General features: G+C 35.1%; 1 protein-coding gene and 1 long non-coding RNA gene across 4 annotated transcripts in view; one reads left to right on the top strand and one right to left on the bottom strand.

Moving 5' to 3' along the window:
* Positions 1-19128, top strand: part of eya (eya transcriptional coactivator and phosphatase 2) — a 21652-nt gene extending 2524 nt beyond the window's left edge. For 2 of the 3 annotated variants that reach the window (XM_076526846.1, XM_076526847.1), the window contains exons 2-9: positions 8702-8823; positions 9777-9945; positions 11021-11198; positions 12866-13001; positions 13377-13472; positions 14099-14364; positions 15159-15615; positions 16674-19128. In XM_076526846.1, the coding sequence (XP_076382961.1) occupies positions 8712-8823; positions 9777-9945; positions 11021-11198; positions 12866-13001; positions 13377-13472; positions 14099-14364; positions 15159-15615; positions 16674-16855 (1596 nt within the window). In that variant the 5' untranslated portion in view covers positions 8702-8711 and the 3' untranslated portion in view covers positions 16856-19128. The remainder of the gene's footprint in view (positions 1-8701; positions 8824-9776; positions 9946-11020; positions 11199-12865; positions 13002-13376; positions 13473-14098; positions 14365-15158; positions 15616-16673) is intronic. The other variant, XM_076526848.1, reaches the window with a different exon arrangement.
* LOC143260654 (uncharacterized) lies at positions 5957-8233 on the bottom strand. The gene is made up of 2 exons (XR_013034937.1): positions 7831-8233; positions 5957-6689 (listed from the first exon to the last, which is right to left on the bottom strand). It is a non-coding gene; the product is annotated as an uncharacterized LOC143260654 (long non-coding RNA).

The following is a 19128-nucleotide window of genomic DNA, read 5'->3' as shown; positions in this document are numbered from 1 at the left end:
TATACTTAAGTAGTAGTATTAGTACTAACTTCGGTATTCGAAATTGTAAAATGATTAATTATTATTCGTACAATGTATATTGTTCTTGTCTTACCGTCACGCGCAAGAGACTAGAAAAAAAGAAAAGGAGAAAGCGGACGACGCTTTCTTATGGCCACGCTTGGGTTTCGTGTTACACTAATGAATTTGTAAATTCGATGTGGACAGATATATCAAGTTCTTCTCCATTCGGTATGCTCCCCAAACGTTTTCCTTCTTAACAGCTGTGCACTTTATCCGGAGTTTGATTAATTTTTATGCGGAGGGGATGACAGAAAAGTGTAGTCAGAATTTGTATAGTCGGAAAAGAATGCGTAAAAGATTGAATTAGAAAGATATAATAATATATAATAATAATAAATATATAATGATAAATAATATAATCAAATATTCTAGTAAAATTAATAAAGAATAATATATATTAATTAAGAATAATATATAATAATAATAAATAATATAATCAAATATTCTAGAAAAATAAATAGAGAAACGAAGCAGCATAAATAAAATTTATGAAAACATTCTATTTCGTTGGAAGTTGTTGAATTGACAAATGCAATTTTGATAAAAGAGATTGTCTGATGTAACGTTTTACTATAAAATCTATAAATTTTGCTCGAATCTAATCTCGTATTTCAATTACTTAATTATAGTTTTCAAAACTAATTGTTGGAATTCGATATTCTGAAATCAATTCTCAAGTATCTTCTTATCACGTTTTCATCTTTCTACGAACTTCATCCTTCCGAGTTTACTCAATATTATTTTACTTAGAAAGTAACAATTAAACACCAGAAAGACTTACAAATGAAAAACAGAAAATGTAACTTACACCGAATCTTCGCGAAACTTTTGTATCCTGCGTTGCAATTTAATATATACCCGGAGAAAATGTTTTATTTTTCTGTTTAGTTTCATAGTTTAACAGAATACTGCGCGTTATTGTACGAATTATTAGATTTTTTTTTTATTTGTTTACAATTTGAACCGTGGACGTAACGATTAATTTTGAAATCCGAAGCAAAGAATTGCAAAGAATTGCTCTCCGTTTAATTCTTCGTCTTTTTTACTAATTTTCAAAGTTCGACGATCGAAGCTTCATGAATTTTCAGTATTTATAAAAGTTTGTATAATATCGTGCAAATTATTTTATATTAACAAACACTCTACTTTATTGTTGTCACAAGAAACGTTCTCGCTGATATCCACTGACACGTTTATTTATTTTAGCTAACTAATGGAAAACAATTTTAAACGACGCTCTTAATTAAACGTCTTAAATATCGGAATATCCTGTCTTTGTTAATACGAATAAACTTATTGCACAATTTAGTATAAAATTGTATGAATACAAATTTTACGTATATCGTAGACAAGAAACTGTTTGAAATTAATTCGAAATTGTACACCTTTACCACGTTGTACATACACATAATTTATATACATGTATAATATCGTATGTTACATATATACATATGTATATGTATAGCACCTGTTACATCCATAATCTATTTCATTTATTTTATGGAAAGTGACATTAATATTGCGTGTAAATGAATACGATCGACATACGAGCCGCTCATTCGACAAATCGGTTAACTCTATAAATCAAAAAGAAGAGAAGAATGATATAGTGATTATTATCTTGCTATTCCAATATCCCTTTAACCTTAAAGCTATCAAATCCGTTAAAATAACTGGTTTTTATTTTATATAATATATATATATATCATATATTTTATATATTTTATATAATAATTTATAACAATGTTTCTATGAGAATCGATTTCTAGACAAACTTCTTCATTCAAGCATATTACAATCTTGTTTCTGTCATAAAATAATACAACGTTAGTCGCGTCAAAGACTCGCTTAGTTTCAATGTTCAAATATAAAGTGAACATGACCGATAAGTATTACAAATAAATTGTCAATTATTCTGCGAACAAAACAATTTTCTTATTTCGCGGTGTTAAATCCAACAGCAAGGAAGCAAGTGCTTTCACGCTAAAAAGAAAGTAATTCAGAATTACATAATTTGCACTAATCGCGACGTCTTCCACATTACAGTAGAACTAATTACCTCGACATGACGCCACTAGGATGTCCCTATATATGACATGACGTCACTAGGATGTCCCTCAAACACTTTCCGAGTATCCCAAAAATGACTCGCAATCCGAAAGTAGGGGATTCCTGAGGCGATTCGAAGCAACTTTTTCCTTAGCGAAAATGCGATCCGCGGCTTCGTTTACGATTTATTAACGAAAAACAGTGGACCAATCAGAGGCGAGATCATTTGGCGCGAGACGGTCGAGCCAATGAGCGGAACCGGGCTCCGTGCGCTCGTTGGCTGGGCCGCCGCGCACCTGCCGAGCTCGCCTCTTATTGGTCAGTGTTTTTCGTTGATAACTCGTAAACGAAGCCTCGGAGAAAATTTTCGCAAAGGAATAAGTTGCTTCGAATGACCTCAGGAATCTCCCGTTTCCGGATTGCGAAATATTATCGGGACACCCTGTATATCGCAAATCTATCCGTCGGTCGTGCGCCAAATAACAATAAAACTAATTGTGTAAAATACCGAGCTGTTTTATCAATATATTAGGAATTAATATTATATTTATAATATTATTAAGCGTTCCTAATAATTATATACATAATATATATAATATTATATTATATATTATATATAATATTATATATATAATTATTAGGAACGCTTCGCGATGCCAAACAAAGGTTATTGTCGTCTCCTTTTTATTCCACACACGAAGAGGAGGTTATTGTGCACAATATCCTGATCCGACTATAGCAAGCGAGGGTTAATAATATAAATACGTTCTTGTAAAGCGAGCAACGATTATCATCGTTTCTTTTTTTTTTGTCAACAGTGGCATAGATATTGAAAATAAAAATCGATTGTCTCTCTGTGACCGAAACGTTCGAAGATTATTACCACGCTAATTGTGTTCTCGTCGTATTTCGATACGCGGCATAACTTCTTGTTAACGTGTCGCACAAGGCGACGAACAATCGCGTCGAATATTTACACAGAATGGTCGCGGACACGTGACACACACGCACACACACGCTCGGCCATAAAAAGAGACTTCCTCGAAACAATCGATCCTCGACGATGATTTATACGAGTCCAAACAACGGGCGGGAAAATATTTACCCTTCGCCGATAATATTCTCAAATACGCATAATTGTTCGGAGCAGTTAATTCTGATCTCCGATTAAGATTTGTTATATTTACGTGTAATCGTAATTCGAGCCGTTTCCGGGACACCGTTTGTTTGCCATTTCGCGAACGAGAAATACGCGCGATTATCACCGATAATCATCAGACTTTATCCGGTTGCGATTTTACTATCGCTCGGCGTTTAATTATCTGCCTTTAGGTTATGTTGCTCGTAACAGATACTGTCGATCTCGTATCGTGGAAAAGGGCGGTAATGTTACACGATTTACGTTTAAACACGGAAAACGAAACTTCATTTAGTTGTGATCCGTTGTTATTTTCTATAGAAAATTGTCCGAATATTGTGTTCTTGAGATTATTCGAAGTAACTTTTTCCTTTGCGAAAATGCAATTCGCGGTTATGTTCGCGAGTTATTAACGAAAATCACTGACCAATCAGAGGCGAGCTTGGCTGCCGCGCGGCGGCCAAGCCAATCAGCGAAATTGGGTCTCAGCCACTTAGAATTGAGGTACAAGAACGAATCGAGGTAGTTTCTTCGTTTCGGGGACGGCTGAAATAAATCGACTACTTTTCGCGGTATTAATTATTGGTCGATTTTTTTTACAAATCGATTTTCCAATATATATATTATTATTATATTATATATAATATTATTATTATTATATAATAATATATATAAATATAATTATTTAATATAATATAATATACTATAATATTACTAATATATTACTATTAATATAATACATTGTTATATAATATTATTAATAATGTTATATATATATTATTATTATATTATACTATTATTCCAATATATATATATAAAATGATAGTCGATCTTCCCGCAGATAATCGAATAATTAAATACAGAATTCTTCTAGATGTCGTGGCTGTCAGATAATTTGGTACTGATCGCGACATCTTCCACATTACACTAGAACTAATTACCTCGACGTGACGTCACTAGGACGTCCCTATATACATATATGTATGTATTTACATTCCGCTACAGTATCTCGCAAACTTTCCGCGTACTATATCGCAAATCGATCCGTATAAAATACAGAGTTGCTTGATCCACTGTTCGACAGTGGCAAACTTCTTAATTGTTAATTTACAGAAAGCTGTCTAGGTTATTATCTGCTATTATCTAAAAAGTTTTGAAATAGTTATTGCGCTTTAAAAGGTGTACGAATACTTTGCGAGCCACTCTATTTCCGAGATTACTATAGTAAAAATTGTTTTAAATTAAGAAACGATTTAATGATCAAAAGATGTCATTTTTAAAAGAATACATACTTATATCATTGCGTAAATACAATTTCGAGCTTACAGAAGATATTGCAAATTCGCCAGTAAAAAATACAAATTAAAGAAAGAAAGTAGACAGAAAAAAAGAAGATTACAATTTGATGAAACTGAATGAACTGTTAATTTATATTATGTAGAATGAAAAAGTTTACAACGATGAACTGGAAAATTTTCAAATACATTGCGATTTCAATCTAGAAGAGGAATAAATAAATTACAAATTCGAGAATTTGAAGAATATTTACCACATCGATACAGAACAGTTTCCACATGAAATTCGCCATTTTTTTAAGTTTTCAATTCAGTGAAATTTCTAAATTACCGAATTCGTACCGAACTGTCTCGAATAATCGAATAAATATATCAATAATATATCAATAATATATATCAATAATATAATAATATCAATAACATAATAATATCAATAGTATATAATATAATAAATAATCGAACTGTCTCGCATTCGCTAATAATTAATATTATTGTTCCACGATCACCGGAAGGAATGTTCCAGATTTCCTCATATTTTTATAAAACAATTTCTTGAAAATTTGCGACGTGCTTACGCGCAGCATAAACAAACCTAATATTATATACAATATTCTTCGCGAATTAATTCGGAACTTCGCCGAACAAGATCTCTCGTTATTCGTTTACTATGTTGCCGGTGTGAAGGCACCCTAACGCAAGCAACTTCCTTTTACGTTCTAAGTACGTATAGTGCCGGAGCAGGCGAGTTATATATGCGTGGGTAAGGGCGGAGCACGGGCAGAGATAGTGACTTGGCAACATAAAGAATACATAATGTAAAACATCGTGAAAGGAGGTTTCATTGGCTGTTCACGAAGGATCCCGGTGTACGCCTACCCATCCGGTCACTCCACCTCTTCGACTCGCAATTGGCAGATAATAATGAACCCGGCGCGAACGCGCGAACCCTTTTCCTTCAACCGGAACCAGCGCGAACGCCGCTTTTGTCTTCTTCTCTCGGTTAAAACAGCTTTTTCGCATTTAACCCCTTAATGCAGTTTTTTTTAAAAAGGCCAGCCAAAAAGAATCAATTTTTTTCAATGTAAAAAGAACACAATTTAGAACGTTGTCTTGGCTAGAAAATTACAAAAATACAAAAATATTAAATATTTATACAATTGGTGTGATTTCTAATTTTCAGAATATTACTACTATTATTATTATTGTTATTATTATTGTTGTTATTATTATTATTATTGTTGGTATTGTTATTATTATTATTGTTGTTATTATTATTATTGTTATTATTGTTATTATTATTATTATATTTTATTTTACATTATATTTTAGTAAAATATATATTGAAAAATGAGCGAATCTGAATATGAATACGCTGTCGGAAAGCGGCTCACAAGGAAGAGATAAGTCGTAATTGATAAGCAGAAAAAGGATATATTTTATACTTGAATAAGTAAGTGTTATAGCTTACAATCCCATGTAAATGATAAATATCGAGTTAACTCGAGCGCGCACGTTAAGGGGTTAATTGTAAGAAACAGCGAAACGTTTCAGCGCGCGGAACGATCCGCGAATGTTGCATCCATGTTTTAGCATAAAATTTGAAAATTTTCAAATTACAATTTCACCCATTTGCTATACGGAATCGATGCTGTTTATTAAATTGTAATTGTTGGACACGTTCGAGCCACCATCAACGAATGGAAAGCGCACGAACTCTTGGCAGCGTCGAATAAAATTTAACTCTCGTTTTTCTGCGACTTGCGATTAGGTGAACGAAGGTATTAGTTAGTTAAAACGGGAAAGACCAGTTCAAATCGTTATTTGAGAACACCTCTACAACGATGAGAACGAGCTAACTGGTCATCAAGGCTCGTTAATTCACGTGTTTCAAACAATTTTCCAGAAGTTGTCTAGTTTTGTGCGCTGTTCTTGCGACAAATTCGCCGTTTCTTTCGACAATTTTTCTTTTTCAAAACGGCTTTCTCGCTTCTTCGTTAACAAAGCAACGACGCAGTTTATAAATCATCGTTATGCCGTCAATTTTATCGGCCACGTCATCATCAGATAATTTCTTCTTTGTCTGTATTTTTCTTTTTTTTTTCTTTATCGAGGATACAGATAAAGTTTCGCAATTTTTGTATTTTCTGCAGAAAGAAAAACGGAAAATTTATATTATATTATATTATATTTGTGTTGAATACCGGACGCGCGATTAATTTGTTGCGAAACATTTTCGAACGATCGCGTTCGATGTTTATATTGTGTAAAAAATTAATAATGTCCGTTTGTGATTAATGAAAATATAAATATATATATACATATATTATACTATATTGTACTATATTATTGTACATATAATATACAAATATAATATATGTATATTATATGTACAATAATATAGTATAGTATAGTATAGTGTAGTATTGTGAAACGTTGTACAAGGATTATTCAAGTCAATGGTAATTAAATCGTCGAATGAAACAATTGTTTCCAATTGGTTCGAATTTTCATCTAAAAATCAGAATATGATCCACTTTTATAAATTGTATATAACTCGTCGAATTATATCTATATTGACATTCCACAGCAATTGGCGCACGTAAAATACGTATCGAATGAATTATGAATTATTTTCATTGATATTTAAATTGTAAAGTTCGCTTGAAAACACTGACCAATGAGAGGCGAGCTCGTCCGATGATGCAAAGCGGCCGAGCCAATAAACGGTCGAGATAACAAATAACTCGTAAGCAAAAAGCCGCGGATTGCATTTTCGCTAAGGAAAAAGTTTCTGCAACAACATAATTTTTTAACAATTGTAACGTAATTTTGTTTACCATCGGTGGACATGTATCTTGACGCGCGTAACGTAACCTAGCTTTATACATTACTCACTAAAAGTTAACAGCGACAACGTGTCGGAGACAATGAACATTTTCGCGCCATAAAAATGTTTTCACACAACTCGATTTTAACTTCACGCAGAACAGTTTATACAAGCTAACGAATCTCCGGTTACCCTGTTTTCGAACTTGATCGCGGCCTGTTCGTAAACGGTTTTTCGAAATACATATGTAAAACCGTGATTAACAAATTGTAAACTTCTTTTGAAACAACGCGATCTAGTAATAGCAATACTTCAGAAATTTCACGCTTATTTTTCGTTCGTTTATGCGAAAGTAGTTGCATAATATTTATAATGTTCCCGAGATATTTCACGAGAAGGAAAATATTATAAATATTATAAATATTATAAAATATAAAATATTTTTCAAGGTTACTCACCCCTTAAATCTGGAAAGTGGCATCGTGACGAAATACTACCGTATTTCTATGCTAGTATTAAGCATATAACTTACGCCACGTCTGTGCAAAGTTTCGTCATTTCGATTTTCCATAACCTTGTCGAAGCATCCTTGCAAGCGAGAGACACCTCGCGTGCGTAGATTTCACTATAATCGAGATCGACTTGTGCCAATCGAACAAAATGACACTCGATGTGATATTCGATACATACTACGTTCTTTTATACGGAAAGAGAAGAACGATACCGGATGTTTTATTAGTATTTACGAGTTCGAGTTTCCTTTCGCGGTGTACAGCCGTCGACTGTGGAAACGAAACGCAACGAACAGTGAATTCGAACAGAATTGAGACAGTTTATACGACGACTCAGAGCGACGTCGAAGTCTCCCTGCGCACCTCATGTTTCTATCAATTTTTCTGTCCCAACGCTCGAAACGCGAGCGCTTCGATTCCCGGTCGACTTTACGATCGCTCGTATAACATCCGTATACAGGGTGTCCCGAAAATGGGAGGTTCCTGAGGTGATTTGAAGCAACTTTTTCCTTTGCGAAAATGTTCTCCGAGGCTTCGTTTATGAGTTATCAACGAAAAACACTGACCAATCGGAGAGCGGCGTTGGCCGCGCCGGCCGTCTGACGCGGCGACGGTGGTCGCGAGGGCGGCGCGTCGGCCGCTCGCAATCTCTCATTGGTCACCGTTTTTCGTTAATAACTCGTAAACGAAGCCGCGGATCGCATTTTCGCTGAGGAGAAAGTTTCTTCGGATCACCTCAGGAATCCCCTGCTTTCGGATTGCGGGACATTTTTGGGACACGCTGTATAAATAACTAGATGTCTCTCTTCTGTTTCAGATAGAGTGATATGTTAACCGAATACAATGATCCAACGAAGCCAGTAGGGGTTTTAGACAATGCTGGCAACGTGTCTTCGTCGACCGAGGCCTCGGCGCAGCATCCTCGAACCACAAGCAATGGTAAATCAATCAACCTCTCACATCTGTCGAGAATTCGTTTTGTTCTTTTTCGTTTTCTTTTTCTTTTTTTTACCATTGTTGCGGTACAGTTTATTATTAAACCGTAAATGAAATTCTAATTAGCAAAATAACCGAACGAAATTGGCGAAATGATATCTGAAACGAGACAATTTCAATTTGATGGTTTGTGAAAGGTTTCTGCGTTTATTTTATGATTTTCTGAAACACACAGTCAATTATGTGCATTAACCCTCGGACAGCGGGCCAGACTCTCACAAATGTCGTTGTTTATGGCTATTCGCAGCTTTTTTCGTCGATTTTTTCGTGCACATTTTTTCGGGATAATTTCTTGTAAATCTGTTAGTATTTCTGTCGTTCTTAATGGGACAACAATTTTTTTGTCATTTAAGTGACTAAAACTGAGTATGTAATTAGGTGACGATTTAAAATGAATGACGATTTTCTAATGAAAATAAGAAATAACTACTTCAAATAAATCATTTTATTGTTATAATTATTTACTGGTAAATGAAGACCAATGAAGCAGATGCTGGGATGGAAGTTAACGAGAAATCGTTTTTTCATATTTTTTGCGAGATACATAAACGCACGATAAACATGAAATTTTCAATTAATGCCAACTCTGCTTGAACTAGAATTAAATAAATAAACACGAGCCGATAGACTGAAATGAAAATACCTATAATTTTTTAAATAAGTTTTTTTAATTTATTTATATATTGCACTGTCCACTACTTGGGCTAGAGCTATACAAACAAATAAACAATAGTTAATAAACAGAAACGAATGTACCTAAGTTTCTAAGTTTCTAATAAGTTCATTAATGTCATAAATAATATATATAATAATCATTATGTTGCATTCTCTCGAGAGAAAGAGAAAAGTCACGGTTAAAAAAAACGCGCGAACACGACGCTTTTTGATCATGGCAGAGACAGAGGTCAAAAACGAGGTGCAGGACTGCCCTGAGAATGACAGCGTGCCGCCCAGCGGAGAATTATACATCGACGAGAATGCAGAAGAAAAGGAGCAGGAGTATCCGGACTCCATGGAGAAGACGGACTACAGTACATTGTACGGACCGAATCAATATTATAACAGGTATCTTTCATCCTTCGAGATCGTTTTCACTGTTTTTTCTATCGACATCTAATTAATCGTTCAAAAGTCTTTCAACACGAATTTAAAAAATTCAACCGATTAATAACAATCGCATTAGAATAATGACTCCGAAGCGCCGTTAAAAGTTACCATTCCGCAATCCGAAACAGTTTTTCCAGAATCGAATCCATTATTGTTTAAAAATAATACATCAATCGTAACAAACGGGAGCTCGATAGAAATGATCTGCTTCTTGTAATCCAGTTTGTACAAATCAAAAGATAAATCTAGCGATACAGCGAATTCTTCATCTCAATTGTTTCTCGGCTTGTGAATAAAAATGGACGATTTAAAAATGGACGGGAAGAGGAGATACCTTTTGATTGTTTACTATCTATTTATATATCTTTTTACTATATATTTATATATCTTTACTATCTACCAGTTCTATTTTTCTTTTCCTAATCTTTTCAATTGTTTTCGCGAGCCACCGACGGCCACTCATCGCCGGCGTAGACCGCGCGTCTACCGCGTGAACATTGCAATTCCGAGCTACGCCGGCGACACGACGCAGAGTCGCGGATGATTTGACGATGTTCACTCGATAGAGGGCCTGCGCATGCGCAGTCGTGTTGCGCGGTTGAATCGCGTGTTTACACTGCTCCTTGTTGATCCGAGAATATAATTGTACGTTTTAAGAGCGACATTCAAGCTGGCAAACTGAAATTAGTTGATTATTTGGATTACTGATATTATCTGTTACGGTTGACGCAAAAAAGAACAAACACGTCGAACGAATATCAACACGCGAGAGACGTGTTAACAGAAATCGATCATTCTTCCGATATCAATTACGAGTTCGATAGAGATTATTATGTTTTCTTTTTTCCATTGGAGGAGAATAATTTTACAGCACATGTAAAAAAAAAGCATGCACTTCGTGCATCTCCGCTTGCTGTATTTGTGTGTGTGTGTGTGTGTTTTCACTGGTAATATTTAATGTACGTGCTCGCGTCTACACTCTATTATTATTATTATTATTATTATTATTAATATTTCGCGTTTACGTTGACAGCTTGTATAATTCGCCACCTTATACAACGACCCGAAAGGATACCTCGGCCTTGCAAAGCTCTTATTTGTCCACGTATACCACGCCAAATTCCATAACTCAGTATTCGTCCTACGCCCCGTACAACAGCGGCACAACGAATTTCCCAAACGTAGCCCAGAATATATCGTCATCCTCTCAGGTATTCATAATTCGCTGTAATTTAAATCATCGACGCCTAGGGATGGGATCAAAAAATGTTAAAACTCGTAAAAAATGTTACAGGAATCACGCATATACGGTCACAAGATATTAGGGGCCTCGAATTTGTGTTGCGCCTCGGGCCCCGGTACACCTTAATCCGCCACTGTATCGAGGGAATACTGTACATAGTGTACTCGCGAAAGGTTCAAACCCACTCTCGGCCTAGTGCAGGGGTGTGCGTCAAACTCACAAAAGCTATAACTTAATATAATTTTTATCTTATTATATATAATTATAATATATATATATTATATTTATATTTATTTATATATATATTTATAATATATATTATAATATATAATATAATATATAATTATTATTTATAATTTAATATAATAATAAACAATGCTTAACTTTAGGTGGGCCGCAAAAAGAAAAAAAAATCAATGTTCATAGAAACAAATATTTTTATTTTGACTAGTACATTGTAATAAACACATATATAAAGTTAAATTATTGTTTACGTCGTGATGCTTGACATCAAAAATGTTCATCTCGGGCCGCGAGTTTGACACCCCTGGCCTAGTGTAACACGGAATTCTCCCCAATCGTCCTTCAGCTTGTAAACAAAAGTGGACGACGATCTGGGGGGGCAGAGGAGACACGATTACTCGAGCCTCGTGCCTCGTTTTTTAGAGTTGTGTTAACAATCGGTAACTATGGAAACGAGCCGCGAGGCTCGAACAATCGTATCTCTCCTCTTTCCGAGTCGCGTCCATTTTTGTTTACAAACTGAAGGACCATTGGGAAGAGTTTACTGTACCGTTTGCGTTCCACGAAATACTTGAAATACTAAATAGTAAAATGCTTGTAATCTACTTGATCCCATCTCTAATCAACAGTAATGTTAACTTGTTAAACGCAATGGTCGATACGCGTATGCAATACGCCGCTAGCCTGTGCGAATCTCATTTGTACAATCCTCACGCGACAAGAGGACACCTCTGTGTTCAAACTCCCCCCCTCTTGCTAGCTATCGATCGCTATTGGCCGAAAACGGGGACGAAGATCAACGGCGATCGATAGCGACCGATAGCTGCGGCAGTGGGGCGGCTAGTAAGAGGGAGGGGAGGGGAACGTAAACACAAAGCTGCCTTCTCGTCGCGTGAAGACTATATGTATGTACACAGGGTGCCCCAAACATGTCTCGCAATGCGGGTTCCTCGGATCATTTGAAGCGACTTCTTCCTTTACAAGAATTTTCTCCGAGGCGCAGTTAACGAGTTATTAACGAAAAAACAGCGACCAATAAGAATCGAGTACGGCTGACGCGAGGCGGCCCAGCCAACCAGCGCGCGAAGCCCAGTTCCGCTCATTGGCTCGGTCGCCTCGCGCCAGCCGAGCTCGCCTCTCATTGGTCACTGTTTTTCATTGATAACTCGTTAACGGCGCCTCGGAGAAAATTTTTGTGAAGGAAAAAGTTGCTTCGAACGACCCGAGGAACCCGCCACTTTCGGATTGCGAGACATTTTTTGGACACCCTGCACGTAGGCCGTGTTTTTAGGACTCGATAAATCTAGTGCTAGAGTTTCATCTTGTAAATAATTCGAGCTATTCGATATTGTTATCGTTTCGGTTTCTACGTTACGTTTGTACATGTTCCAGAAATTGGATTATAGCGCCTATAGTAGCAGTTTGTACAGCAACGACAGGGTGCCGCTGCAGTATTCTGGATACTATCCCATGCACGGTTATCACACGACACCCGCTTCGTTTAACATCGGAAACCTGAATTTTGGAGGTAACGTGTTCATTCCGTCTGTTTGCTATCTCGTCGACACTTTCGACGTTTCTACTTTCGAGCATTGTACACACACACGTGCGCGCGTCGTTTGATCTGTTTTGTTTTTTTTATTTTCATTAAATGCCGCGTGACATTGTGCTTAGTTGCATTCCAACTAACTGATAAATTTCAATTTTCTTTTGCAATGAAAAATTCGTTCTTCTCCGGCAAGTAAGTCTCCTTTGAAGTAATTTAACTTTGACGTAACATTGAATTTTCTCTTTGCTCGAGTCTTAAAAGCTGTGTTAATATCGTAGCTATTTTTAGAATAACCGTGATGTATTTATTACATTTATAACTTGTTTAATAACGAACCGCCTTCTTTGTTCAAAGATTCGACCAAGTCTACGCTCACGTTGGACGCAACAGCTCACAATGCCAGCGATCTTACCGCACGAGAAACCGCAAACGTCGAAGGTAACACGATTCGTACGTGTGATTTTATATCCTTACATTTTTCCCTCGAGTTCAGATTTTTCTTGAACGCAAGAAATACGTACATACATCCCTACGTAAAGTTTTCTAAGCGTCTGACAACAAATAAATCAAATTAAATTGATCTTGCGTGCCCGAAAACAACTCTTAACAGCGATTGGAAAGGAATTTAACCCTCTGCACCCCGAGACACCACTGAAATTGTTGCATCACGTTGCAAGATAATGTTTATATTGTAAAAGCTTAGATATAAAAAATTATAATATTATAAAATATATTATTATATTATATTATTATATCTATTATAATAATATTTAATAATATTATTATATTAATATAATATTATAATATTATAATTTAATAATATAAAAAAATTATAAAATTATAAAATACACTTTTTGTCATGTAGAATAGAATAATAATAATAATAATTCCATAAGTCGGAAGAACGAATTTAGATTTACAGTGAAAATGGCTTCGAGCGCAAAGGGTTAATATGTGCACGATTACACTGTTATTATCGTTCCTTTATGGTTTCGGGATGTCATAGTTTGTCGCGCGAGGCAAACATCGTATTCGGGAAGCTATATAAAATAACGTTTCGAACGGACGCATTTTAGGGGCGGCGGCGAAACCCTGCAGACGCGGAAGACGCCAGAGCGGAAATGGAAACAGTATAGGTTCTGCGGATACGACAGAAGCCGGTCCTGATCGGATATTCATCTGGGACCTTGACGAAACCATAATCGTGTTTCACTCGTTGCTCACCGGGGTATTCGCAGCGAAGCATCAGAAAGACCGCAACCTTTTGGCCGCAGTCGCGTACAGGATGGAGGAAATGATATTTAATTTGGCCGATACTCATTTCTTCTTCAACGACGTGGAGGTGAATGGCGAAACGTTTGGAAAGCTTCAACGAATTTTTCATGATTTTATTTGATTAACGCCGTCGTCAGTTTGCCACCCTAGTCTTACGCATACCACGTTATTGTTTTCACTTTTACAAATATAAATCAATGAACATGATGCTGTAAAACCGTTCACAATGTAGACATTAACACTCGGATAATGGACCTTTTTCTTTTTACAAAAATGTGGTTAAGTCTGCACGAGATCGTTTATAATTTTAAATTAGCAATTTTGTTCAACATAGATTTTGAAGTACTTTTTCTAAACACGTCGGCGTTTCATTTAATCTCGTCAATTTTACATTAAAGAAACCGTCAGAGCAGGCCTCGCTATTTGAGTGTTAAAACAAACAACAAGATAGACACAAAACTATTTAATCATTTCAAGGATTCTATATACAGTACCGGACAACGATATACCGTTGCTGGTTGCAATTCGGAAGAAATTTATCGTCTGTATATTTTTAGTAAATATAACTTTCTTTACGAATCTTGCAATTGTTGCTTTTAAGCAAGTTCGATCACTTTTTGTCCACTTATGATAAATATGGAACATTTTCGACTGGCGCCGAAAGGATTAATAGCGCGAATATTTAAAATAACCGTGGGAAGCTGCTGGAGCGAATAACAATATTTATAGTATATATATTGTATATTATTTGTATATTATTATTTTAAGAAAAAATTGAAAAAGATATAAAATGTATTCTTTCCTCCGGTTCTTTAATTTGCGGAACAAGGTCAAGATTAACAATATAATATTGTTTCACAGGATTGCGATCAAGTACACATCGATGATGTGTCGTCGGACGATAACGGGCAGGACCTGTCTTCTTACAATTTCGCCACCGACGGTTTCCAATGCGCGTCAGCGAACAACGGCATATGTTTGGCGTCCGGTGTCAGGGGCGGCGTCGACTGGATGCGGAAACTAGCTTTCCGATATCGTAAAATAAAAGAGATCTACAGTAATTATCGAAATAACGTCGGCGGACTGTTGGGCGCAGCGAAGCAGGAACAATGGCTGCAATTACGATCGGAGATCGAAGTGCTGACCGACAATTGGTTAACGTCGGCCGTGAAATGTTTAAGCCATATCAATAAAAGAAATCACTGCATCAACATCTTAGTCACCACCACACAACTGGTACCTACTTTATCGAATGTTCTGCTTTTTGGAATCGGCGGGATATTTCCAATTGAGAATATTTATTCCGCCTCGAAAATCGGTAAGCTCCATGGAAATTCACAACGTATAAAATCCACATCTGTGCTCTATATAGAGAATCGAATTGGAGTTGCGATAGGAATGTTTTTATTTATTTAAATGTCAGACATTCGTACGATTTAATACTATCTTATGATCAGAAACGCATTTTTTAAGATTAGTACATTTAATTGTTAAGAATGTGAATTAAATAGTGACGACTTGTTGAATTAAAATACGTTACTACCAAGCCGCGAGCTTAAAATTAATATAAGAAAAATCATCGGAATAAATTAAAACAAATTATGAGTTATTTGTAACAATTCGGCTGAAAATCTGTTATCTGTTATCGATCGTAATATTATCGATCATATTATTCGATTAAATACCACTTCATAAGAAAATTCTTCAACGAATACTTACGTTCTAAATTGATTACAAATTAGTAAATGAACATCCAACCAATCAGGATTCCAATAATTCAATATAATATTAATTGTACAATAATATTAATTATAATATAATATATAATATTAATTATACGGTCGAGTATCTTTCTTCAACTCGCGTTTAAATATTATTCTACATTATACAGGGTGTCCAAAAAATGTCTCGCAATCCGAAAGTGGCGGGTTCCTCGGGTCGTTCGAAGCAACTTTTTCCTTTACAAAAATTTTCTCCGAGGCGCCGTTAACGAGTTATCAATGAAAAACAGTGACCAATGAGAAGCGAGCTCGGCTGGCGCGTGGCGACCGAGCCAATGAGCGGAACTAGGCTTCGCGCGCTGGTTGGCTGGGCCGCCTCGCGTCAGCCGTACTCGATTCTTATTGGCCACTGTTTTTCGTTAATAACTCGTTAACGGTGCCTCGGAGAAAATTTTTGTAAAGGAAAAAACTGCTTCAAATGATCCGAGAAACATTTTTGGGACACCCTGTATTTATCTTAATTGGGACAACACAAGCTTACGGAGTACCGTTAAAATTTCCACTGCCATTAAAAATTACTACGATATATTAAGGTGTTGCTTTGTTCTACGAACTAAATAAATTTAACTATATAAATGGTAATGTGAAATTTTAGGAAAAGAAAGCTGCTTCGCAAGGGTGAAAGCACGATTTGGCCGGAGATGCACGTACGTGGTAATAGGAGACGATTCCGACGAAGAAACGGCGGCGCGTGCCCACAACTTCCCATTTTGGAGAATAAACAGCCATTCGGACATACAATCTCTTCACATCGCCTTAGAACTGGGACTCCTTTAATCAGAACAATTTGAAACGAAACGATCTGTCGAAACGAGAAAAAAAAAACAAAAAAAACACTTCGGTTATACGGGATGTTTCAATTAGGATATTATTCTTTACTCTGTCGAGATGAAAGAGCGCAAAGTAGAGAGGACGCTTCTATCGAAGATTTTAAACAATTGCTACTGTTTATCGCAATAGTAATATCAGAATCGAGGATATCAACCATTCTCCTCTGAAATTGCCATACATGGTTACCAGGTAAGGCCGTTGGTCGATCGTTTAAACATGTACGATCAAAGCAGGGTCCACAAGTGATATAATAACGAAAAAAAAAGAAAAAAACAAACAAAATGAAAGTAACAAAAGAAACGTATTCGAGAAGAGCAAAGATTTATACATAACACGAATATTTCTAATTCATGTACGCTTTCAACCGTAATATGTTCGATATGAACATTAATTCGTTGGGAATTATAGTATCTTTTATGTACTTAAAAACGCGCATTTCCTGCTTTACAAAATTATAGAAAAGTATAGAATCGGTCGAAAGAGATAAGATTTACTGGAGGAGAAGACGATGTGGCGCGCAACCACAGTGACTCGCATTAATATTCGGACACGATATTGTTAGAAAAATTATTGCTCCTTTTTTTACTGTTTATGATAGCATTATATATATATATATATATATATATATAATGCTATCATAAACAACAATAAGGAGCAATAATTTTTCTAATAATATCGTGTCCGAATATTAATGCGAGTCGCTGTACATCGACTGTAATATTTGAGCAAACGAGAATGTTACAGAACCGTTTAAGGAGATTTTATATGAATATTGTGATACAATTTGGTCCAATAATTATTTCATTACAATGTAACCCAAATAAACCTGAAGAAATATAGCGAAACGTATACTTTCTGATCAGTAATTGGTGACGGTTATAGTTACGTTCTTTTTCGTTAACTCTTAAATACAAAAAATATGTATTCGACTGAAATATTGTGAATCCTTAAGAATTATTTGTTCGTGCGTATCGTGTATTAATAAGGATATTTAGGTACATATATTTTTTGAATCGTCCATATCACAGTGCAATTGGAAAATGTCTCCGAAATTTCAGCTGTTTTTGACTTATGTATATTAGCCAGAAGTGTAGCGATTTAAATAGAATGTGAATGTGTCATTCGAATTTGAAATTCTAATAAGAATCTTAGGGCCGCATAAATAATATTTTCAAAGTGTACGGGGGTAGGTTATTTAATTCAAATTTTAATTAATAAAACGGAAAGATAAGATTAGCAAATGATAACCAAAGTTAACGCGACGTTGAATAACTGTAAAATCAATTTTATATAAGTTTCTTTATAAATGTGTGGTGAATTTTCAGTTGATAACGTTTTGTGGAAAACCATCGAACAAAGATATTTACACTTTGTACGTGTTATAGAGATCGGCAAATTTGTTTACTTTTTCTGTCGTAAAAAATATGAAGTTCTCCTTTCATAGCTTATATCTTTTTTAGATTTCTATATTTATTTATATATTAATTTTATATCGCTGAATAATATTACTTTCCTTGATCTTGATATCGAAATTTTGATATTTGTAGTTAATATACATATATTATAATACTTGGGAATTGATAATTTCATGAATAATTAAAAATTAACCGGAAAATTTGAGAAGCACAAAATTTGCACAAGCCCTTATCATTATTATTATTGTTACGAAGTTGACGTTAACTGTATAAAACATCTTTTTATAAAATTACATTTAAATATTACTCAACAATTCAGGCGAGAGAAATTACAGGAAAATAAAAGTCATATTGAATAATAGCATTAAAGTATTGATCTTTATTTTGAAAATATATCTTGATAAACGATGTATATCATTTAATAACCGTATATTTATGTATTTTTCGCTTCTTATACACTATTTTCATTCCCGTGAGAAATTTACTTTTTGTTAAATAAAACTGTCTATATCTTTATTTAAAATTGATATTGGATCGCAAGAATCGATTGAGATTAATTAATTGTTATGCGTATTAAAGGAAGTGAAAGAATTGAAAAAAAAAAGAAAAGAAACTTTATCACTTTCGGAAAAAACTGTAATCATTGTTTCGCTTTGATTTACAAACATTCCTTTGTTTATGTATTCAATTTTGTACTGAACGCACAGCGATATGAATTTTATTTGAGTGTATGTATAATTTTAGAACAAACTATGCAACTGTATTAAGTGAACTGTGCCTATTGAAATTATATATATTTTTATA

This window comes from Megalopta genalis, chromosome 16 (assembly GCF_051020955.1).
Source record: "Megalopta genalis isolate 19385.01 chromosome 16, iyMegGena1_principal, whole genome shotgun sequence".
NCBI lineage: Eukaryota > Metazoa > Arthropoda > Insecta > Hymenoptera > Halictidae > Megalopta > Megalopta genalis.
This window is presented reverse-complemented; position numbering and strand designations above follow the sequence as displayed.